Raw genomic sequence first — 24,416 nt, forward strand, 5'->3', positions numbered from 1 at the left:
AGCATTAACAGCCATGACTTAATCTTGTCTCTAAGCCCAGCTTCATCAGCAGAAGTTGCCCTGTATCACCCAGCGCAGATTCTCTCAGAGCTAAACTTCACAGTTGACCTGCAAGAATACTGCTTTGAGTAGAATTCCCTCAGAACAAGCAGCTATTATAATCTTTATTACATAGTCTATATTACACCTTTTGTGTAGCAGCTGACAATAAAGACTCATTCACCTCTTTTTTGTAGGTCTTAAGCCACAATAATGCTAGCACTGCTTCAGGAGACTGATCGTTTAGTATTCACAGTGGGAAATTCATTTGTCCCAAGGTTCTACAGCTGTAGGCTCCTGTCTGTCTTGAATTGAACATCAATATGGGTAATAAAACAATTTTATTTTCATACAAAGTGCCACGTGAGCGACAATATATTCCCATCCCAACCTGCTGATAACCATCTTTACCTGCTGAAGTATCAAACCATGCATTTGAAGTTCAAGGCTTCCTCCTGTTCCCTTCGGTAAAGGTCAGTGAAATCGGTGGAGGTCTAGAGATAATCTGATGCATGAATATTTTCATTCGAAACTCTGCGGCGTAGGAAAGGCCAACCTTGTCACGGAGAAGGACATACAAGAATGAAACCTTTCAGCTGAGGCAAAATCAAGAAGTAAGCGATTGTCCAGGGGATGAAACATGATCCCAAGTGGAATGTCTTTAATAGATAAAGGAAATGGCACAAACTTAAACTTTTCGTTTAAGGGTTGTTTCTTTTTTTAATGCATGGATTAATGTGATAAGTCCTTACTCTGTTTTTGTCGTATTTAGTGTAGAAGTCTGTGTTCAGTGATGTATGCTAACCTCAATTTAAAATGAATGAATGATGAAAAGCGTTTCATGAGTTTCCTAATTGATCACAACTTAGTGAGACTGCAAATCAAATGAAATAATGTTTTATTTATACAGCCCATTCTCACAAACCACACGTTTGCGTTATCCTGACAAATGACCTATTGTTTTCATGCTAATGTCGGTTCGGTGAATGAAGGCGGGTGTAGCCGTGCTGATAAATCTCAGAGGGAAAAGTTTGGACTGGACTTTTCTGCTTTAAAAAACACTTTTATTGTGAAACTGAAACAGTTCATAATTAGTGGAGTTAAAAAGCATAAAGAGATACAGAAGGCACTAGTACCAGAAACTATATTCTTTGAAATGTGCTAGTCTGATCAGAAGCTTCACTAAACGTACAGTATACGGTCATCTAACATATTATACAACAAGCTATCCAGATACTATACTTGTATCAGCCAAACCCAACAGCCTATTTGAACAGGGAGGAGTTAAAAGTCAGTGAGTTATTATCAAAATTATCCCTTCGTTCGTCCAAAGTGTTCTCTTAAATTTAAACTTGATTCAACTGGGATGTCTATGTGTTAGACAGACACTGCATGTGATGAGCGATCCTGATTTGCACGGAAATACCGCGCTGGTACCGTTGTCCACAAGTGTTTACCACCGTGGTTCGATCAGGCCAGTGTGGACTAGTGGAGGCGTTCAGGGAGAAGAATCAAATGCCAAAGCATCAATTGAACCTGACACGATTCGTCCCATCTTTCAGAAACACTTGCTCGAACCAGTTGCATTCATGTTTGGAGCTGTATTAAAAGGACAGGTTTCCAGGCAAGATATTACCAGCGGTTGCCTCACACCCTCCCAAGCTGCATCCACACACTAGAGCGCTGTTTGAAGATATTTAGAATTTAATAGAGTCTGCCTTTGCCCACCCACTTGCTTCCTCCAAGGAAGGTTTCGCCACCCTCAGGACCCTTCAGCCCGGTTACGCACAGCCTCCCAAGGGCCACTTACGCTCCAGAGTCATTCATTTCCATGGGGATACACAGCAGTTTACCAAGTTATGACTTCATTCTGAGTTTCTAGCTTTTATCAGTGTCACCCCGAAGCATGTCATTAATGAGCAGCTAGTTGTCAACGTAAATCAGAGTCATCACATCGAGCAGCGTCACCTCAAGTGCTGCAGTGATGAATGTGAATCGCTCCTTCCAGGAGGCGGTGTATCGTCGCCATGCTGAAACTTCAGGACGGAGCGGGTTATGCACAGATAAAGTAGACTTTCCACAGTTAACTCTGGATCGCAATAAAGTCCCGTGTACAAACTGCAGGTTATAGATTCAGGACCCCAGACCATAGCTCATACCGACATATTTCCTCTATCCATTATTAAAACACATAAATAAATGTGCCAGCAGAAAATCATTCTGTGATGAATAACGGCAGTTAAGCTCAGCAGTATTAATGTACATGCACGCTGCGGGAGAACACAACACAGTCCAGTCTGTAAAACCTGCCATTTCAGTGTAGGTTCATTTATCTGTGTGTCGACTTAACAGGGACAAATGCCTTTATTTACATTTAGTTTTTATTTGAACATACAAAGCGAAAAGGCCTGACTAACAACCACACACTGCAGCAGCTGAAATATTTATCACACACAAACACACTACTACTAGATGCTGTACAAATAATATCAGATATTTTCATTTAAATGCCAAGGACATGGGCGGACTCGCATTAATCTAAATAGTACTGATAGTCGACGGTAGACTTTGCAGCATTTACACATTTTTTTGGGTACTTTGGGGAAAGTGGAAAAAAGCTTTAATCAGAGTCCTGACAGTATCACCTTTCAGAATAAATGTTGTTTATTAACCGCTTCCTTTTCCAGTGTAATTTTACTCACTATTCAAAGCTAGCTGCTAATTGCTCCACCGTGTTCACCAGCTACTTCCTGTACAGTGACACTTGCCTGATTTAACTATCTATCCGTGTGGCTGGAATTAAGTTTGACAAAAGAGATAAGAATGAGCCAGACATTAAACGTGTGGGTCACAAAATCAAATAAATGAGCTGAAAAAGTGTAAAGCTGCAGCAGGATAATACCAAGTGTGTTTCCCTGCAGATTTCACACTACACATAGTCACACACAAATCTTAGCATTACTGTACATGTTAAAATATCTGTCCGGCTTAATATTCAGGTAACATATTGCATTGATCATTCATTTTTAAGAGTCCTTTGCCAGAAACCCATAATAAATTGTGAAATAAATACTGTCCTTCTGTCACAATGATAAACAGAGTCTCGGTTGTATGGCCTATGAATTTTAATGCTGTACTTTAGAGGAAAAGGTCACAGAAATATGTAGGGGTCCTGTTAAGTCCCTGTGTGTATGTGTGTATGTCTGTGTGTGTGTGTGTGTTTAAAACTCTTCTCCTACATCTGCCTTGAAAAATCTGCAGAACCACAGAAGCGTGTTATTTTGGCTACACATCTAAACCTTGATCATCCAGAAATTGGTGCCATTTCAAATTCGAAACAGCATCATTTTGCCCCCAAACAGGAGGTGTGTGTTTAGTCTGTGGCACCTCCGCCTCAGTTGGTCAAATTCCTTCACCGACACTTGTCATTCACCTTAATGAGCTGTCGCCTTCACAGCAGCATCTGTCCTGGGGTGACAGTCATCTATAAAGCTCATATCAGCCGTTGAAGAGGCAACTGAGGTGTCGGTGTTCACCCCTTTACAGGCCATGTGCTAGTGTTCACCTTTGCCTTCCCACAGCTTGTCGGCCGCGTGTTTGCACTGCTGTTGGATTTTTAATACTGTTGTCTTTGCTTTGACTTTAATACACTTGACTGCACTAGAAACTGAGTCGCCACTCAGCCTCCACGGCACAGGATGGCCTGAAGGCAGATGCAGCCGCCGTCTAACCATCTGTGTGTCAGTGTCACCGCTGCAGACCAGTGTGCCCATTGGTGATCATCTAACATCATGGACAATAAGTCATTATCTCATCTTAGCAAATAACTTTAAATTACTGTACGATGATTACTTTCATCTTCAGCTCTGCTCCCTGTAAATCATAAGACCCTGTTTACAATAACATTCAGTTATAATTACTAAGCCGTAGGACATCATTAATTAGCTCAATGTTTTCATTCCAAGAAAACAATCACCTGAAACTATTTTGAATTATGAATGATACATAAAAATGCTTGACTATGGAATTATTCGAATACATTTCAATACTTAAACGGATCAGCAGAGTTCAGTCAAGAATTACTTGAAAAGATAGGATTCAGCACTTTCATGGGTCATTGATGGATGGGTGGATGAATGAAAGGATGGATGGACAGACTGTACGGATGGATGCTGAGGCAAAGCATTTGCAGTGGGCAGAATGGGCTAAAGAGTGAAATCTTCTTGGAGAACAGTGCTTGCTAATGGAAGGTTTCCATATTCTCCTGGCATCAGTAAACAGACGTCCTCTGAAACCCGTCTGGCACGTTGTTGAGTCAAACGTGGATCCAGGTCTGCTTGTTTGGTCTAAGAATGGTCTGTCAGCGGTGGAGTGATGCTACTCTGACATGACCTTTTCCGTGTTGTGTGAAAATGATTAAGGACCAGGCATACTGTGATTTAACATTTGAACCAGCATGCAGGTTATTGATTGAGGGTCTTCACATTTGAAATCATTAGTCAGTTGAGACTTTTTGGAATATATTTAGTTTTCCCCAAATTACTTCATATGCTTCATTCTACACAGTTATTACTACAATTTATCTAGTATATAAAAACATAACCATAGCTTGATCTTAGTACATACAGTTTCTTCACAGATGCTATTTGCTACCCATATTTTGTCATTTGTAAACATCTGTTTGTTTGTTTGGCTTGTACAATATATTGTGTTAGTACAGAGATCCTTCATCCACCTTATACCTATTATTGGCAGGTACAGTAGACTTCTGGTTCCTCTGAACTAGACAGTCAAAGCCCATAGTATCATGTCACCATTTTTATGCAACCATCCAAGAGCATTTTTCAATCACTATTTGTGAGGATCAGTAAACTATACTTTTTGTGGCATGATCCACACATACAGATCACTCTTTCTCTTCAGCCCTTTGTCAGTGCTCCTCATTCACACATACGCACTCAGCCATTAACACAGCAAAGACAAAGAACAAAGCCATTAAACGTAATGAGGGTCTACAAACGATCTTTTTTTTCCATATTCATGTGTGATTTCAGCTTTTAGGTTCTGGCTGACGAGATAACTGACTCTTGACTGAAGTGTGAATTGCCCTTCTGCTTCAGAAAAAAGATGTTTTGGGCATTTAATTATCATATTTCAATGTGGACATACAACAGGAATATTGAGCTGGGAATGTTAAGAATGCTGACGTCACCACGGAGATGCTGGAGATCGTTCCCAGGGAGATGCGATGCTGTTCACTTCGCTGCTACATCAGCATCACCTTGTGCACTGTACTTACAGTATACAGGACTTGATGGCCACTTGTATTACAGCACATGCCTATCATGATTACACCATCAAAGGGTTTCTTTAGCTAGAAACACACATAAGGATGTGGTTGAAAGGGTTAAATAGTTTATAGACGCTTTCTGTACACAGTAAGTGAGCATGTTTGTTTTCAGCACAGATGTCAGAAAGCCTCAGTCTTTCATCTAGAGAAAAAATAGTTTAGCTCTTTACAGTAATTGCACATATTTGTCCTAAAGTTCCATGAATTATACATAAATGATTAATTATTCATCTTGTTGCTTGCTGTGCTAATGTGAACAAAGTGACCTTATTTTTCTTCGTGTAAAGTGTATCTTCCATACAAGCCAGACGTTGCAAGTCTGTAAACCAGCTGTGTTTTAAACCTGGAAGGTGGACTCACCATTAGAGCAACAGTGTCTGTAGACAGAACAAAGGAGGCAGAGGAAGGTTGTGATCCCATGATCCACCCCCCTTTAATCTCACACCCTGCTTTCCTGCTAGATCCATGGAGATGTGTCAGTGAGATGTCGGAAGCATCACTCAGCCGTTTGCCTCTTCTGCGGCTCGTGTGTAAATCCTGGTCTACCGGCTCTGATCGGTTGTTCAGACTGGTTTAGCTCAGTTCACCGGTCCTAACCTTGCTTAAACAGCAACTTTGGAGGAATAGCATGAACTAGATGGTGGAAGCCCAGTTTTCCCCCGGTGCACCGAGCGTGAGTCATGATGATGGACCCTGTGCTGACTCCTCGTGGTGAGCTATCGATCCACCACCAGGACCACGGCGTGGCTATCGTCTGCAGGCCTCATTAGCACGGGCTTATTAGCTGAGCAGGACTGATACAGTGCTGTGGAGATGAGACCAGTGGTAAATGGGAAAGAAGGCGTGTTTGATGTCACGCTTTGATGCCTGACTGGCATCTCCGTCCCAAACAAAGTAGTAATAGTTAAATGAATCCACACTGTCGCCTGCTAATATAAAACCATTGTTTACCCTTCAAGACGTGATACGGAGCATTTTTGTAACCAATTCTCACTCATTGAATCTGACTACATCAAACTGTGCTTCCTGATCAAGGTCAGGTACAGTATGAATGGATGTGGCCTTGGTTTCCCAGGTGCATGTGGTGATCTGACCTCAGGCAGACTTTTAGTCGACAGGATGCCATTTTCTAGTGTTGTGTCCAAAGTGTGTTAAACATTCTGTTGGGAGTTGGACTCAGTGTATTGCTGAGATAACTACCACTATTCTGAGCAAATGTCAGTTGTGTATTTTGTTCCATAGCTATTTTGCCCTCATCCTTTGGTACAGAACAGAGTCTTCCCTTCTGCCGTGGTTTGTAATGGCGTGTGTTTGCGCTCTCTGTGAAAGGAAAGCGCACCAAAGTTTAGTGATTCGGACCGGAGCAAATCAAACAGCACTTTAAACAGGCTCTCGCACACACCTGGAAGCAGCCCAGTACAACTTTCTAACTTTTCACCTGCGTTTTAATCCTCCCAGTCTATTGATCTGCAACCTTCTAATCACAATCGATCGTCTCTAACCTTCAGGCCACTTCTCTGCTTTTCTCTATTGATTTCGTTTCTACTTTAACATATTGATTTAACATTAGATGTATTGTATTATTGGCTGTGTCATCACTTGTCATTTTTTATACTTTTGATTTTGATTCAAATTATCTATATTATAATTTTTGTATTTACAGTGATGCAATGTGCATGTCACAGTATTCTTCTCTCTCTAAATTTACCTGGAATATGAATGTAAAGCTATTGAAAACATTTACTTTTAGTTTCTGTTAATGTTTTATGGATAGGTGGCAAACATTCAGGTAAGATTAACAATAACATTTAACAACATCCCAAAGTAACCAGGTCAGAATTTATATGTCCTTCAAAACCTATTTGCTGTGGGTAGTTTGTAAGGCGTGACTGTGAGACTGATTGGTGGAGATGCCTGGAACGCGTTCATAGCGTCCTGAGGTGATTTGCCGTATTTTATACGTTAGCGTTGGTAAAGTGTTCTGCCCAATGTGGGTTAGACACATGTCTACACGGTTTACCCACAATAATCCAAACCAAACGCTGGACATTCAAAAGATCCTCTGCATGATTCCCTCCCTTTTAATTAATAGCATCACCCTTCCCAGATATCTACATGTCCTGGCTGTTAATCTGACTTTATCTGAACCAGTCAGCATTGAAATGTGGCTTCTCTGTCTTTTAGGCTCTTTGTTCAACTCTAAAAAAAGACAAAAACAATTGTGGACTATAGACATATTGAATTTATTATTCCAATAATGAGGCATCGCCTTAATTACCATAACCTCCAGAGCAGAGTATAAGCAAAGGATCATGTATGCTGTTTGCAGTTTGACCTTGATCAGTTCAATATTTGTTCATTAGCCACATCAGGACTGTGAAATCTGTTTGCTACATAACGGGTTATTGGACTTCAGGCCAATGCGAGGCCTACAGCATGCTTTGTAATGTGCATTGGTGCACATATACAGCACATAGGAAGACAGGGTGACACAAACACACAGACAAAAGACCACTACTGTGTGCGAAGTTGTGAAGAAAAATATATAATACCCAGATAAAAATAGTGTCAGGCAGCGTCGCCTGCAAAGAGCAGAGCCCACTGTTTTTAAGCGAAATCTATTTAATATCTGCACAGTGGGTAAACAAAGAGCTTGGTATTGATATTGCACTTAAATGAATGGCCCCATAAAGCTGCTGCACTGGGGAGTGTTAAACAGGAGGAATATGTAAATAATTAAGCACAATTTAATTTATGGGCACACCACTATCTCTATCATTTTATCATTTAGTTAAATACTGAGTGACCTAACTGTGTGATTTAACGTTTAACTGACTGACTCATACTGTACAGTAATATAATGCTATTGTATATGCTTACAGTTTCTGTTATATTGATGCTTTGGCCAAAGAACTTGGATGAAGGTCAGCTTTTTATTTGTGGCCTCTTTGCTTTAATTGTCTGAATTTTCATTGAATTACTTGAATTCAACGAATGAATGACTGAGCTGCTGTCAAAACAGAGCAGCGGGGTACAGTATAGGCAGCGTCATCCACAAGTGTACACAAACTGAAGACGATCCAAACCTTTTGAGTCAGTTGAAATCTGACAAGTCAAATCTTCACACTAATCTGTTTCTGTGACGTAACAACGCCAGCGGTGCTGGTTTGATTTCCCTCTTAAATTTCACAACGCTGGATGATAGTTGGAGGCACTTTTAATGCACTGCAGGACTGTTCATGCAACTTATCATGGGCTGCAGACTTATTCCCAACTCTCAAGGGAAAATATTTCCAGTTATAACAAGACATTTCTCCCTCTTTCTTCATCATAAGCAAGTGGTATTTTCTCATCAGATTCACAAGGTGAACTGGAATGCTTCCCACCGCGCAGAAGTTAATGTGTGACGTTAACCTGGCTTTGCCTTTTACTGGTTGGTCCATGACTTGTCTACTACATATGAGTAGAGTCAACAGCTGTCTTTGTGCTGTACTGTACATATCCATGAGACATTCAAGAGAAAAGACTTGAATAGGAATGAATAGTGGGCTTGTGTGCCAAAATCCTCTTGGGCAAAAACGTTGAGAGTTGCTAAAATAACGTGTCCTAACATGCTGTGATAGAACTTTGGGCTACCGTAAGGACTGTAGTTTGCGCATGAACAGAAACCAGCGCGTGTCTATAACAGTCGTGTGCGTCCCTAACGGTGTGGGGTGCGCATCACCGTAGCGGCGCGTCTGAAGGCGGAGGACGGCGCGCGCCCCTGGATGCGAGCAGCTCGAGCCGCAGCCACTCCACTCCGTGTTTTGCCCTACCCTCGTGCGCTCTGCGCGTCTCCAGTGCATTTCATTCCGCTCTCCTCACACTGACACTAACGCAGGGGCCGCCTGCTGCTGCTGCCGCCGCCGCTGCTACTGCTGCTGTGTGTGTGTGTGCGGGAGAAGTTGTCGGCGCAGAAAGCACCGGGGATCCAAACTGTCTCCTCGGAGCGGACCGGTTCCGGACTGGAAGGCGAGCGGGCGCACGGGCTTCTTTTTCTTCTCGAGGAGGAAGCTACGGGGCTTTTGCGATGAGGTGGACGTAACAGCATCCAAAGTGAGGGGCGATCGCGCTGAGTGGAGAAATCTTTCAATCAGTCCCTTTTGGATTTCTTTGCATTCTACCGGAGCTCGTTATTTACCCCCCGTGAACACTACCAAGGAATCCACTGATGTATGCGATGTGGAGACTGCAAGTCGCCTTATGTACTCTGTCGGTGCTGTCCCTGTCATCCGCTGAAAGCAAAGCGCGGAGCTGTAGCGAGGTTAGACAAGCTTACAACGCCAAAGGATTCAGCCTCGTCAATGTACCTCATCAGGAAATATCAGGTAGGCGACGTGGACACATCGTCGGTGTCGGGCCCTCCACCACGTGTCATGTCTTGTTTTCCCCACACAAATGAAACAATTAGGCGGTGGGCGCTCTGCCTCGAAGCTCACAAGCGTTTGATGCGCTCTGCGAATGAATCGTCCAAAGAGCTGCCGACGCTTTGTCACAATGGACACATATGGTTTAGTCCAAGTGCGCGGTAAAAGTGCGAGCGCGTCGGTCCAACGCAGCTGAAGTGGACTTCACTGAAGCACGATTGGAGATGATCTCCGTTCAGCTGGTGGACATCGGGAGGACTGTGAGCACATGTTGATGTGTTAGGGCCACTCTGATTCTCTCGTTTCCACGCCGCAAGCTGAGCTTCCCGCATTATCTCCCTGACGCGGATTTAATTCTAACGGTACAGATGAGATTAAGAATCACAGCACTTCACCTTCATGCAGGCAACATATTTCTCTCAAAGGTTTGGGGTCTGAATATTTAGAGGCCAAATTGTTAGAAACGCACAGACCCCCCGTTTAGACTAAAGCTGGCAAAACCCACTTGTTACGTTTCACCTGCTTCCGTGCGTAGCGCTTTTAAAGACTGAATGCTGACTTTTGTTGCCCGGTTCTAGACTGCAAACAGGACAAAAACCGAAACAAGAGCCCAATAATCAAGTGATGAGACACGCCATTTAGTAATTAATTCGCTCAGGTGTCAGATCGGTTGGAATCAAGGCGGAGTAAGTGGAGACTATGAGCGACGCACTTTGCAACGAGGCACCAGGAGACGCATTTTCAAACCGGCCACTTACCTGTTGCTCATATTCAACAGAGGATCATGGAGCTTGTTGTGTGCTATTTGGCTAAATAGTGAGTGGTGGCTACCAGTAGGGGGCTGTCTACACCCAGCACCCCAATGCACCTTTTACAGTGCAGGTTTTTTTTCATGCTTTCTTTCTGTTATTCCTCAAGGCTACAGCTTAGGTTTTAATTCATGCTCTTTGGTTCAGCACAGATATGAGGTTTTATTATCGCCTGTGTGGTGGTAATCACATTTATGGTCAAAGCAGGGAAGGAGATTAGTCAGTAAACATCGTCTACTTCGTGAGAGAGACGAGGGGAAGCGGAGAGGCCAGAGTTAATCCCTCCATTCCCAGTTCTAGACCAAATTGAGGTACTGTGTTTGTAATTGGCAGTAATAATAGCAGAACTACTTTTGGTTTTGACTGTGATAGTGAAAGTGTGTCAGTGTCTGTGAGCAGCGCATGAATATTTCAACTATTTAGAACTACAGTATAACTTTAGTGTTTCATTTACACTTCAAATACTTCTAATAATACAACATACAACTATTTCAGAAAATCAGGAGCTGTAGAACTGAGAGTATCAGTGAGCGAAACGATGACGTCCTCGGCAGAATGTTGAACACGGCAGTTAGTCTGGCTTTCAAGCCGTTAAAAGCAGTGATGCCGCTGCTGCTGCTCTGCTGTTTTCACTTCATTATTTGTTTGTGATTTGACAGCGCGAGGAGGGGGGACGCGGCACGCTACTCCCTGTCCTTATTATCATCAGCGCTGCAAAGTGACGGCCCGTGATTGAACTCGGCTTTTCATGCCGGATCAGAAGATGTAAAACAGCCACAAACATTCTGAGGCGTCGCGTGAAGCCTTGTGTGCAGCGAATCCTGAAGCGGGGTTTGATCAGACTTTAGCTCTATACGCAATCTTTAACAAGTTTTTGTACCAGCGGTGGAACTCGTAGCTTATTTAACCACAGTTGTTGTTGGCCTCTGTCTCCGTTTCATGCTGCAGGGGCTTCTTTTATCTCATTTCAGATCGTGTCAGATTCATACAGTATATGATCTGAAAATACTTGCACATACCATTATTTGAGCATTTTGACGTTCTTTGGCTTTTACTATATCTCATGCCACATTCCTCAACTTTTTGAAACACGAGCGAGTTAAGATCCAGCACAGAGGTCTGTTAGCAGGGATCTACATCAAGTGTGCGGCTGTGATCAATTTGTAATTAAAATTTATACACTTTAATTGGATTTTGTTGTCTCTAAATAAACTTTGCATAAATACAGCAGTGTTTAGATTTAGGCCTCAGGAGTTGTGATAGTAGAAAGCACTCAATTATGCCTAATTAGCCATGCTAATAGAAGCATGTGCTAAGCCGCATAAGCAGCGTTAGCGCTCATCCTCCTGTCATTTGCTGTGTCATTCGACTGCTCTGCCTCCAGGTACAAAACTCAGAGGATTAATGCATCTGCAGAGGAGGCTACTAGCTCAAGTTGTACGATCACATTTGCATAAGCTTTGTGCCACCGAGGAGCTGAGCCACATTGTGTGAGAGGTGACAAATGCAGAGGTTAATTATTGCATCAACACAATAATATCTCCTCCCAGTTAAGATAAAGTCTGTAACTTATTTAATCATTTTAATGTGGAGAGGTCTTGTTGAAGCATCTTGTCATGCAGACTCACCTGGCAGCAACTGTGCGTATATATTTATTTAAGACTAGAAGTATGCAATAAATACTAAATGATATCCAAATGTAGGAAATGTGTAAAACAAAGTCTGTGCAAGTCAGAATAGATGTAGGTGGATGTGTCAGAGCTCTAGCTTTAATTCTGTGGTATATATATATATATATATATATATATATATATATATATATATATATATATATATATATATATATATATATATATATATATAAAATAAATTCCATAATATATAATATAGTTTTAACGATGAATAAATGTAGTTACTGGTGAGAAGCCAGCCGTACCTGTTATCCAGGACTTGGTAATCAATCACCTGTAGGAAGCAGGTCCATGTCAGATCTTTGGACCTGCAGCAGAACGGAGCTCCTGCTATACAGTACATACTGCCGTCCTCGCTAAATCGTTATCATGTATATTCTATAACAACTGCTGGCACAGATTCAGCCTTAAAGTAGCTGGCAGGATTAGCAGAGCTGCATAGGGGTCAACGCTCTACCCACTCCATAGATTAGCGCATTACTTTCTCTTCTTGCCTAGGGAGTAAACAGCTGTCTGACGGCAGAGATGGTGGGAAGGTGCAGGTCTGTAGGACGCGGACCTTAGCGGCCGTTTGGGAGGGCGCCAGGATGTCACAGAGATGAGGAGGCTGGGCGGCGAATCTGACTAATGTCTGAAAGAGGCGCTTGGACAGCTTCATTAGGGGGAACCTGTGATTCCTCCGCTCTCGCGTCAATGTTATCAATGAACCAGCGCCTGATATGTTTCACTGCAGTCAGTCAACAGCGGCGCCTGCTCCGAGTGTCACATACACAATGTTGCTTGATCGTCAGCCCTTTGTTCATAACCCGACCGTTCCTGAATGCCTCAGTCAGACCCTGCCACGAGGCTTTGCTCTTAATGTCAGCCTGTACTTATACGGAGGACTTGGAGATTCTCATGGGTGGATTGGGTTCTTTGAAAACAAAATCACTTGATGTGCTGTAGTTCCAATTAATGCAGTGCCAGAGCCTTTTATTTCCTTTCTCCGGAATAACAATCACCTCTGGGCTTTCTCCGTGTCGGCTTTAAGGAATATTATTATATTTCTCTTAACAGAACAGTTATTAGCTGTTATACAATCCTGAATATTATTTTCTCATGCGAATTACTCCTGTTACATCTATGTGTCTGTGTTTATCATTGGGATGGGTACAGTACTTGTGTCTTTGCAGGTTGGGGATGTTTGCAGTTCCCTAGTTTGCCATAACAGGTCTCAGACATCAGGCCTGCGCTGTCTGCAGAGCTGCAGTTGTTTTCCTGCCTGCTTCTTAACTTTATGAATATTGGACTCTTTAAACTTTAACCATTGATCATTTGAGTTTTAAAATACAAAGTATGCTGCATATAGTAGTTCATACATTATGTAAGACCTGCAAATATTATTGTAATTTTATTCAACATTTTGTGACAATAGATTTGTGTATTGTCACAATATAAATGTAATATTCACAGTCAGATGCCTACTGTAATAATCTACTGTAATAATTGAATGACATAATACCTTTAAATATAAAGTGTGGGACTATCACATAGGTCCTCTACCAGCAAATATTCATATATAAGTTCTCTGGGGGCACCTCCTTTTTCCTGGTGTCCATTAATATGCTCTTGGCTCTGCCAAATTGGAAATAAGTCTCTTGCCAGCCCGTATGCATCTTCAGAGAGAACAGTTAATGAGATGTGAGGGAGATTACGCGTTGTGTGTTTGTGTGCTTCTCTACGTGCGTGTTTGCAGCAGTTTAGCCTCTGTTTCCGGGCTTTTCTTCACCTATTGTGCTGGAAAATGACAAAAGTGTTTTTGTTTTTCATCGGGCGAGACAGATTGTGTGCACAGTACATCTAAATGAGTTTGATTGTGAATTCTGCAGCAGCACTTTTTCTCTTTTTGTCAGATTTGGTAAATGGGAACGTCTGACAGTTGTCCTGACCTCGACAATGTGTCAACCCTCTGCAGGCAGTCATGCTTGAAATGCATATGATCTCCTACAAGCATTCCTCGGCGCCATGCATGGTGCTTTCTGAGTAGTGTGAAAACCCTCCGGCTAGCGTAGGAGACTGCTACAGCACTTTTTCCAGTTTTCAATCAACTGCTGGCCTACGTGTAAATCAGTAATGGAAGGGGATTAAGGATCTCTACCCTCTGGAGCCCTCAGAGGAGCTGCAAAATAACAGCAAGAAGTTAAAGGATGAGTGTGATGGCAATGTTTAGGGATTAGCACGGAGAGCAAAGAGACAGCAAGAAAATCAAGCAATGCACTGGGTAAAGGAGAGCGTATCGGCGTGGAGAGCATCCTTGACTAACCGTGTGGTGAAATCACCGCCCGAGTGGCGACTGCGTGAGGTGAGAGAGGCGCTCCGGGACACAAAGGGAGAGTCAGGTGGGATGCGCTTCGTCTGAACTCCAGGGATTGGTTCTAGGACCCGCGTGTGCGTTTCACTCAAGTGTTGCTCCGTGCTGCCTTTTGAGCATGTTTGTGTAACCAAGGAGAGAATCCTTAAACTTTGCTTCTCTTTTAATGCGAATAGCGAGAGAAAAAGCCGCCTGGGGCGGAAACAGAGGGAGAAGTTGCATGCGGCGTCCTCCTCTGGGAAAAGCGCTCCCCTCCAGGAGCTCTCTTTCAGCGGGTGAGCGTGGTGCAGGAATGCTGTTGAGGGAGGCGGAGGTCACTTTGTAATATAATTGTTGACATAGATGAGTGTTCACAATTATAGGGCAACTTTGCTGCTAGTCTATGATGTGTCAGACCCTTGAAATTGAGCGAGTGCCAAATAAAACAAAGAGTTCACTAATTACTGCTTCTGTTTCCACCCTGCAGCTGATTGGGCGTTGGTGGCTCTCCCACCATTATTCATTACACATGTTAGGGAACCAAAGTAAACTGTTCTGTTTATGATCTTGCTTTTAGTCCACAGAGCCTCCCCCCCTCTGGATCTTAGTCTCTGAATAGAAGTCCCAAGCCTGACACCGATGATAAGGCTCACAGAGATGAGAGCCACAGCAGCGCTTTAGGAATCCCACATGGGTTTATCATATCGAGGTGTCAAGGATCCAAATACATTTTTCGCACTGGGGAGTTTTTATTTTTGTTTTTCAGACACAGACTGGTACACATGGCTGAGGTGGTTGGCTAAATAAGCCGCCCCTCAGAGACTCGGAAGTAAACAAGCATTAAGCACAGTAAACATGGTGTGCCAAAATTGTCATAGAAACATCAGATGCTGTCAACAAATGCACGGCAGCGGTGGAGCTGCTGCTGCAGACTAGACACTTGATGACACTGGTGTTGTGCTGAAGAAGCGTAGACAGTTTCCAGGCCTGAAAGACGTCTGTGCTGGTTTCAGTGCACTGGAGCCACGGGGGGCTTTTGATGCCTCACAATCAATGGAACAGACGCTTCAACATGCAGACACTTCTTCGCACAAAGCAAGTCACAGCGGCACATCAGTGGGCAGCATTAAGGCCCGCGAACATCATTCAGGACTCTAAATATAGTCGGCCTTTTTGCTGTAGATTTGTTAAATATTTGCACTCTTTTACCAGTTGGAGTAAAAAGCACAGATTGAGAACAAGTTAAGTATTTGTGTACAGTTACAAAGCGGTGCCTTGAAAGGGAAGTGAAAAATAAAGCTTGTAATTTAGTATAATTTTGCTGTTTCTCACAAATCCGGTTGTAAATCAGTTTTGCTTTGAATAGGTTCGGAAGCTGTAGCTCCAGCGTTTCTTTGTCATGGACACTTAAGCCATTTATTTCAAGAATTGTAATATGAAAATTTAGTTACAAGAAGTACTGTTTGTAGTTGGCAGTTTTGGAGACCTGTTGGATATTTGTTGTCTGGATGCCCCTATGTGTACAATATATAAATGTTTATATAAATTTGTGCTTAGTTAGATTTTCTCCTGTTATTCTGTGGAACAATCAGTAAACTAGTATCAGAAAAAAGGTCCAGCTGGATGCCGCGTGTCCCGAGTGAACAGATGATAATGGCTCGCCAAGCGACAAGACAATGGGAGCGCACGGAGCCAACGGTACAACACTCCTGAAGATTTGTTGCAACTTGTATTTCCAGAAAGCAGCAGTTGTTAGACAGGACAAGACACGAATGGGAAAACATGTTGTTCCACTTCTAAATTGGGAAATTAATACAAATAACATGAGTTCATGACCCAGTTTAGTGCAATCTCGATTGTGCCTTTGAGGTGGAGAGACTAATTGGAGATCATTATTATTTTTATGTTAATACAAAAAAAGAGGGCTGCTTTTTAACCCCAGGTCCCATTTCTGGGCTTTAATTATAACATTAAATAATAGGTTTTGCACTGAAGCGCCTCAGGCGATGTAACGACACTTCCACATGCATCACAAGTCCACCCTATGTTGCCTCACTGCGTGTCGCCTCATTTTCTTTTTACCCTGGTTTAGTCACTCTGTTGCTTTCACTTGATGACCCGTGAGTGGTAAAATGATACAGATGTTAATAGATTTTATTATGAGTTAGTCAAGAAAGAATGACTAAATAATAAAAGAAAGCTCCTAGCCAGTGCTGGGAGTATTTTACAGCGGCTGTGGATGTGTTTTTCATGGCCTGTATATTGCTGCAGCATATTGTAGATCATGATTAAAATTGGATTTTAATGAAGCATGTTGGAAGTCCATCTTGCGGAGTGCCGCGGCGCGACATCCGAATCCATCTGGAACTAAAGAAGTACGGCGGGGGTTAACCAACACTTCATTTAAATCACCTATCTTTGTAGCTGATGAGAGCGTGGAGCAGCCTTGCAGGGAAATCTATCTGCAGCAGGCTCAGGCTGCTGACTTCGATGAGGCCACATAGCGCTTTTCCAGGAAGCCTTGTCATTATGACAAATGTGATAATCTGATATAACCTTAATGTAAGGAGAGGACCAGTTCAAAGTCTTGTCATTTGTTGAAACTCGATGAGGCTTGTGAGAGTATTTCTGTCCTCCCTGGTTTCAGTTTCACTAATTCAGGGCCTTTCAGAGAGGAGGAGCATTTTGGGAAAAGCTTAGCGAGATCGAGGAGTTAATGAGCCTGTGTCCAGTATTTCTTTACGCTTTTCTTCATTTTTCATACTAAACATATGCCATTGTGACGCTTCTTGGCATCTTCCTGTTCTTTGGCTCCTGGAATGTGAAAAGGAGCCAGCCTCATCTCCTGCTCCCAGAATCCCGCTGTTGTGTGTCCCCTGTGTAAGCTGCCGGTAAATGAGTGGGCCGGTCATCTCACACCCTGGGGCTCTACCTCGGGGCTCTTCAGACCACCAGCTGTTATGTTTAGGACTGAGTCATGCACCAGTTAGCGTGTTGGATCCAGATGACAAGTGCAACCTTTACAGTGCGCTGCACATTTTGACACAGAATACAGTGGAGCAATGGTTTTGGCCAAGCGTCCTGAAGGCGGCAGTGAACTTAACGCTCACAGATCTATGTGATTAATTGCCTTAACTAAGCACGAACATGTGCTCACAGTCAGAAATGATGAATCCCGAAGCCTGGGTTTCCTCCTTGCGGGCGTTGTTAGCTACTGGACAGACGCCCAGTCTCCATACAACTGGGATAACTGTACTGTACCACATGCATCACGAGCAATCACGATCACGGCCTCAGCTTCAGGCAGCGCTCGTTGCTTCGTGAGCGCTTGGAACTTTTTCTGGTTTTCAGAAGGCACCTTGAACAGGATGACGGTACGGTGGAAGTTGGGTTGGTTGCTCTTTAGAAGTTACTGTGTCATGACGCCATCATAATGTGGCTTAAACAAAGGCAAATGTACAGGACTTGAGTGAATGTGTTCAGCTTCTAAGGTGCTACCGCACACTCTTTGTGTGAGAGATTTTCTTGAAAAACGAATAAATGTAGATCTTACAAACAAATTTCAAGATTTTTATGCCACCAGACGACAGGTGTAACAAAGTTAAATGCATTAAGCGTTTCTTTGATGATCTTCCTCAGTTCCCTGAGGAGCAAGGTCGGCAATTTCATTAGGTGTTATTTGTTATTTAATTGTTTGCGTAATCATTAAATCATAAAATAATTCCTGGTGGATTGGACAGTTTAATAAAACGTCTACGTGCTTTTTCCCCTCATCTGTACAGTATTTTCAAAATAAGAGTAAAAAAAGCTTGGGGCATCTAGGGATGCTATTATTTAGAAAGGACTTATGGGGCTGTGCGTAACGCCTCCTCCCATGGGGGTGATTTGGAAACTCTGTTGATGTTCTGCTCTTATTTCCTCATACAGCACAGGGTTCAGCAGAGACTCTGGTTGCAGGCGTTACCCACTATGTGGCATGAAGACATTGAGGGCATTGTAGTCTGGATGCTTGGCTGTTGCTGAAGGCCTTAAGCTCTGCAAAAGTGCTGGTGATTTATCAGCTGCTTGAAGAATTGGTCCCAGTCCCAAGAATAAAAGTGTTTACTCCATCTCATTCTTTTAATTTGTTGCTTTTCTAGACATTTTCGTCTTGTCAAAGAAAATCATAAACATTTATCCCACTTTTATTTAGAACTAAGAACAATTCCTATTTCATCCTTAAAGAAAAATGTTAAAGAGTCCTAATATGATTTCAGCTTGGCAGAGAAGGCATTTGGTCTCGTAAACATTATACACAGACGTGACAAATCATAACACAAAGTCTGCAAAGATGAAACAACATTAGCAAATTTTTAGAAAAATTAGTCATTTTATTGCTGGAGTGCATGACCTCAACTGCCATGAAAAATATAAACCACATTCTGTAATGTTGCATGATATGAAAGGTGTTTATAACACAGTTATGAATAGCTGGGCTCTGACCAGTCGATGGACTCCGTGGCAGTGGCTGCAGCTGGAGGCTGTCGTTTGCAGCTGAGTCCAAATTGTGCAACCTCTTGCCGGAGGACAGAGGGGAGTCGGGTATGTTAAGTAAGTGGGATTAAAAGAACCCTGAGCAAGTTTTGGTGGGACAAATGTCAAAGTAGTGTGAAATAAACTTTGTAAAATCTGTTCAAATGTGCCCCGGTATCAGCCCTTAAACATCAGATTAAATCGGAGCCGTGCCTTGAGGTGTCTGTTCAGGGTTTGTGGTTTTCTTTCCAACAGTTTTGTGTTTGCAGGGCTTCTCCCCTGACAATACATCACAGTGATCTTTTCTCTCTTATACTGTATTTGAAGTCGGTCCAAATGTCAACTCGTTTATTCCACCCAAGATCCACCCACATTGTTGCTGTCACTGTATGGTTTGCTTCTGCAGCCATAGCAGTAGTAGCTAGGTACAGTCCTGTGGGCACTTGGGAAGATTCTTTGATTATTTCAGTTCAGTCAAACTTTTTTCATTTACTGACATCTGAGGTTTGTTTCATGAGCAGTTTTAGCTAATCTTTAGCTAATTTCTTAAAAGACTGTTGATGATGAAAATGTTTTGTGTATATAAATAAATTTCCCAAATGACCTTTGGCATACTGTGCACTATACCACAACAATCTCAAATGCTCATTGAAGTATTCGCACATACTGAAGGCAAAGCGTAGAACTCTGTAGTCACTTGGGAGGAGAAGGGGTTAATAAAAAGCTTCAGATGAGCACTTGAGTCAGGGCGAGCGACTGCAGTGTGTCTTGTTCTCATCACATTTCAAAGCCTATATGAAGTTGTCTGACTACACTGTAGGGATGTAACTTATACCTTAGAAATTAGGTTCAAATGTATTTTTATTCCAGGTTTTCTATTAAAATATAAACAGTATTGAAGTATTGGACAGGAATCTACTGGAGCTCTTGCTGTGGAAAAATCTGTGTTATCTGTGTTTACAGGCTAAAATACTAATGACTTGTTTAATAAAACTACCAGTAAACAAATAAGTTTTTTTACCCACAACTTTAATTAAAGTGCTTTTGATGCCTGAGCGTAACCACTGACAGGACTGTGTGACTCTGTCTGACCTCACCACTCACTTTAGAAAAGAAAAGAACACTGACTGGTCTCCAGCCACAATCTGCCTACAGTTTTTTCTTTTATCACAAAGGGAGATATTATGTTTAGATATATGTGACTTGTCTATAGAGGGGGAAAAAAGCATTCTTTCTCATTCTTTCATCATTTCTTCATTGTGCATGTCAGGGATGTGATATTCCTGTGATTTAGGATAAGGTTTTCATTTCACCCATTGGAATCATGGTCTGCCTGCAATTTGAAATATTGCCTTTTCATATTTTCAACTCAGTAATAGCTTCTCATTTGGCCCTACTGGTTTTTCGGCAGAGAACCTGGCTGGTGCAATTCTGTCATTGTGTGAAATGGAACGCCTCCAGCGCTTATCATCTTTGGGGAAATTCAGCAAAAGATGTTTGGAGGAAAATAGAGAAAAAGGAAAAAAACAACAACATTTTTTTTCCTTTGGGATTGCAGCTGAAACAAACCACCGGTATTGTGCAGCCTCTGTAGTACTGCAAACAGGCACAAAGTCAGATCCCCGCTTTGATTACAGACATAATGTAAATGTGATTAACACTGTAAACAGTCCATCATCTTTTCCTTCGTCTGCTCTGCTGTGGGCTTGAATCGATGGAGGCCGGGGTGGATCTTTGTAACAGCCTGCACAGTGTCTTATACTGTACATGAAAGCGTTGCCACCTACACTGCTGTCATGGTTGAAACACACAGGCTGTTCATCAGACAACAAGAGGCACAGTTGACATCCGATTGGCATCAAATTTTAAACTTGAAGAAATGTTGGATTCTATTTGGGGCAGAAAACCTCACCTCGCCACGTCGCACCACGCTGTGCGCCATATATTTATACATCCATTACCGTCGTGTCGTTTTCCAACTCTGGAAAGTTATTTGAAAGTTCGAAAATCTTCTCGCAGCCTCCAAGTGTGGGAACATATGGTCGGAGCGATTGTGGGAATTATCTGTGTCATCTTGTTTGGACATATTCAATTTGGGTCTCGCGCCCCAGCGGAACCAGTTGAAAGTGGGTGATTTGGGTGATGGAGTGGAGATCCAGATGGCGGAGCAGCAGTAAGATCAATCGAGCTTGATGCATTTTTCCCACTTCAACATGCAGACAGATGTGATTTAACACAGTAATTGGGTTTACTTCCAGTTCATGGAATTCTGTTGACAAGTAAGAACACCTTGGAAAGCGTGTACGAACGCGCTCGCAGCGTCTGGAGCGCATTCGTTTGATTGTAACTATTATGATTAATCACATCTGAAATGTAGTAAGTCATAGGGAGAAATGTGTTTATGGTGATAAATCAAAAATAGCTGTTTTGGTTAGTGAACCACAAAAAGTCAAAAGGAACACAAATGCCCATTGTTAAAGCATCAACATTTACTTCTGGAAATTTAACCTTGAGCTAGAGTCCGTCTGAAATGCACAGTAGTAATTTGAGTTAAAAGTCATTTTCCTACAGCGGGTTTCATTCCTGCACTAAATGTTTGATGGTGATAAAAGATATGATTCAGTTTTTTATTTTTTCTTATGATAAGCAGGGAAACGCACCCAGAGAATAGTCTGACAGTTGGCAGCCTACTTTTGCTTTGCATTTTAAATACTAGTCAGATGTGTTTAGAGGAAGATGATGCCCCATTACATCCAGAATGCCTTTGATTGCAGGAATCCTTCATTATGCTGATTTGAAAAGTTAACATTTAAACAGAACGTATCATCTGGTGTATTAAGCTGACAAAAACGCCTCCTGGTTTTACCTTATGCTGCTCAAAGCTGTTCTTCCTTTCATATACCGTCGCAGCGCGTTGCCGCAGTCCTCCGTCTCTCAGCAGCCTCTAATTCTGAGCGATGTTGTGATTGAGCTCCCTTTTTGCCCTCTAATCTAGGTCGTGTCAGGCGAATAAAGGGCCTTTTAAATGTGCCGCAGCCCCAAATAAAGAAAGGACAGTCACGGCCCAGATGTGTGGGGGTACCTGAGCTGTACCTGAGTCAATAGATCCCACAGATAGAGGCGTCAACCTTTCACAGGGAGCCAGCCTTTTGGCTTTTACTGTCCAGTGTGCTGAACCTGGCTGAACCATTAACTCCAAAGAGAGCAGAGACAAGGAGAAAGTGAAAAGACAAAGACCAGCACTGTGTCAGGATCTGCCATTTATAGAAACCCATTCGCTCCATCTCCTCCCCTGGTCAGACAAGTCTAGGTATTTTTAACCAGGACTTTATTGCCACATATAGTCGTCGGGTTGTAAACGTTGTGGTTCTGGTAAATTTTAAAGGTTGAAAGTGTTCTGCTGTGTGTATCATTCCTCAGAAGGCAACTGTTAAATGTTTTTTCAAGGCGACATCCACAATGATACGGTGTCACAGGAATTTACATAAACCGAGAATGGATAAATGTCTAATACTGTACTGTATATAGGACTTCTTCACAGCTGTGGAAGAAATAATGTTTGGATGATTGCTCCATGAATAATCAAAACATCTTGACCTACATGAAGTGTTATGAAGAGAAAAGCTGGAATTTTAGAAAGGAAAATTGCTTTGTCATTTCAACCATTCATTATTAATCCAGTCTGGCTTTGTCTGGGAAGGATCACAGTTTTTCCTTGTGTGTATCTTCAATATCGGTGCACCTCCAGCTACGGAGCTCTGTGTAGGAAAGGAAGTGATGGGTTTTGGATGGAGTCTATGCTCAAAAAAAAGGGGGGGGGGATTTAAAAGTGAATATCGTCGGAGACCCAGCTCAATTGCAGAATTGAAATGTCAAGCGCACGGATCTGTTCCTACAGGCCTGTGCCCTCATTTAAAGGCAGCGAGCCTCTGTGCACATTACTGCTCTGTGGCAGCTGGACTACGAGAGCAGAGAGGAGGAAATATTCCAGAGGCAGTTCTCGGCGAGACTGTAGCTGGTGGTAGATCAATGATAATAAATGTGATTCATTCAAGCCGGTCTGTCCCTGTCACCGAGCCTGGCTCTGCTGTGGTGTGAAAAGCCCATTAGAAAGCCGCAGTCGAAGAGGCCCCTGCAACCAAATAAAAACAAATCCTTATTGGCTCCCAGCGCGTATATAGCGCCTCCACTCTGCTCATTTGGGATCCTTTTACTAAACTGTTTTCAGGGGAATAAACCTCGGACAGTTAGAATACAACAGATAGCACCACGCTCCGCAGAAATTAATTTCATTTAATGCATCGCTAAACCTTTTTATGAATTTTCAGCTTGGATGAGTAATGCATTCATCTCTCCTGACTTCATGATCTGTTGGCTTATATGGCGTGAAGCTGTGGTGAGAATGTCCTCACTTCACAAACGCTGGCACGCGTGGTCAAGGGATGTACCAGATGGCACAGCCCATATGCAGTTTGCCCTTTGGCCAGGTAGACTAATGAATCCTTTTGGGAATTAATCACACTTTCTGGCATCAGACCCTCCATGGGCACAGCTTCCCTGAAATCTCCCCGTGCTTTCACATTTCCCTGAAACATATGTTTATAGTTATGGGCATAAAATTGAAAAAGTCTCTTTAGCACTTTAAATCACGCGAGTCAAACATAATCGAGGACTCATGCTACTTCATGGTGTGAATCTGGAGATTACGAGCCCCTTTGAATCACTTCTTTACACGAGCCACGGTCCAGCCTCCACAGCGTGGATGTAAAAGTGCTGCACGGAGCAGATAATTAAACCCAGTAGGAATTACTTGGGTGATTTCTTGTACTGTCATTTATAAAAAAAAAAACATAATTTAATTAAACATGACTCCACACAAAAGAGGGAATTCACCCAGTGTATTATGGTTTTCACCTACTGTAGCAGGGAGATGTGTAAGACGGCCTCCTCACTCTATACAGTACAGTACCTGCCTCTTACCGCTGCTCTGTTGACATGAGGCTCAGGATACAATCGAAACCTAAGGATTTTATAGGGAGTCAAAGGCAAATGAAATGCTGATAACTGCACAGCCCAGAGAAAACTTCATATACTGTAACTGGTTTAAAAGATTTGCCTGGAAAGAATTTAAAATCCTATAATTTGCTCTACTGATTCTGCCGCAGTAACGAGGGCTTCTTTACTGTAGTACTGTATTTTATATATGTTCAATATACATCCATTTGTTTACTTTTTTTTGGTTTATATATTATATCAACAGCAAAAGTCTATGAATCACCA

The 24,416-nt window shown here is 42.5% G+C and overlaps 1 protein-coding gene across 6 annotated transcripts in view; it reads left to right on the forward strand.

The window, feature by feature from the left end:
- LOC114851904 (glypican-6-like) overlaps positions 1–24,416 on the forward strand; it is a 148,928-nt gene that overhangs the window by 45,983 nt on the left and 78,529 nt on the right. The window contains exon 1 of one of the 6 annotated variants that reach the window (XM_029143778.3): positions 9,030–9,756. The exons of 4 other annotated variants lie outside the window; for them this stretch is intronic. In XM_029143778.3, the coding sequence (XP_028999611.1) occupies positions 9,600–9,756 (157 nt within the window). In that variant the 5' untranslated portion in view covers positions 9,030–9,599. Of the gene's footprint in view, positions 1–9,029; positions 9,757–24,416 lie in introns of those variants that run through there. One more of the 6 variants, XM_029143780.3, reaches the window with a different exon arrangement.

Source organism: Betta splendens, chromosome 3 (assembly GCF_900634795.4).
Source record: "Betta splendens chromosome 3, fBetSpl5.4, whole genome shotgun sequence".
NCBI classification, from domain to species: Eukaryota; Metazoa; Chordata; class Actinopteri; order Anabantiformes; family Osphronemidae; genus Betta; species Betta splendens.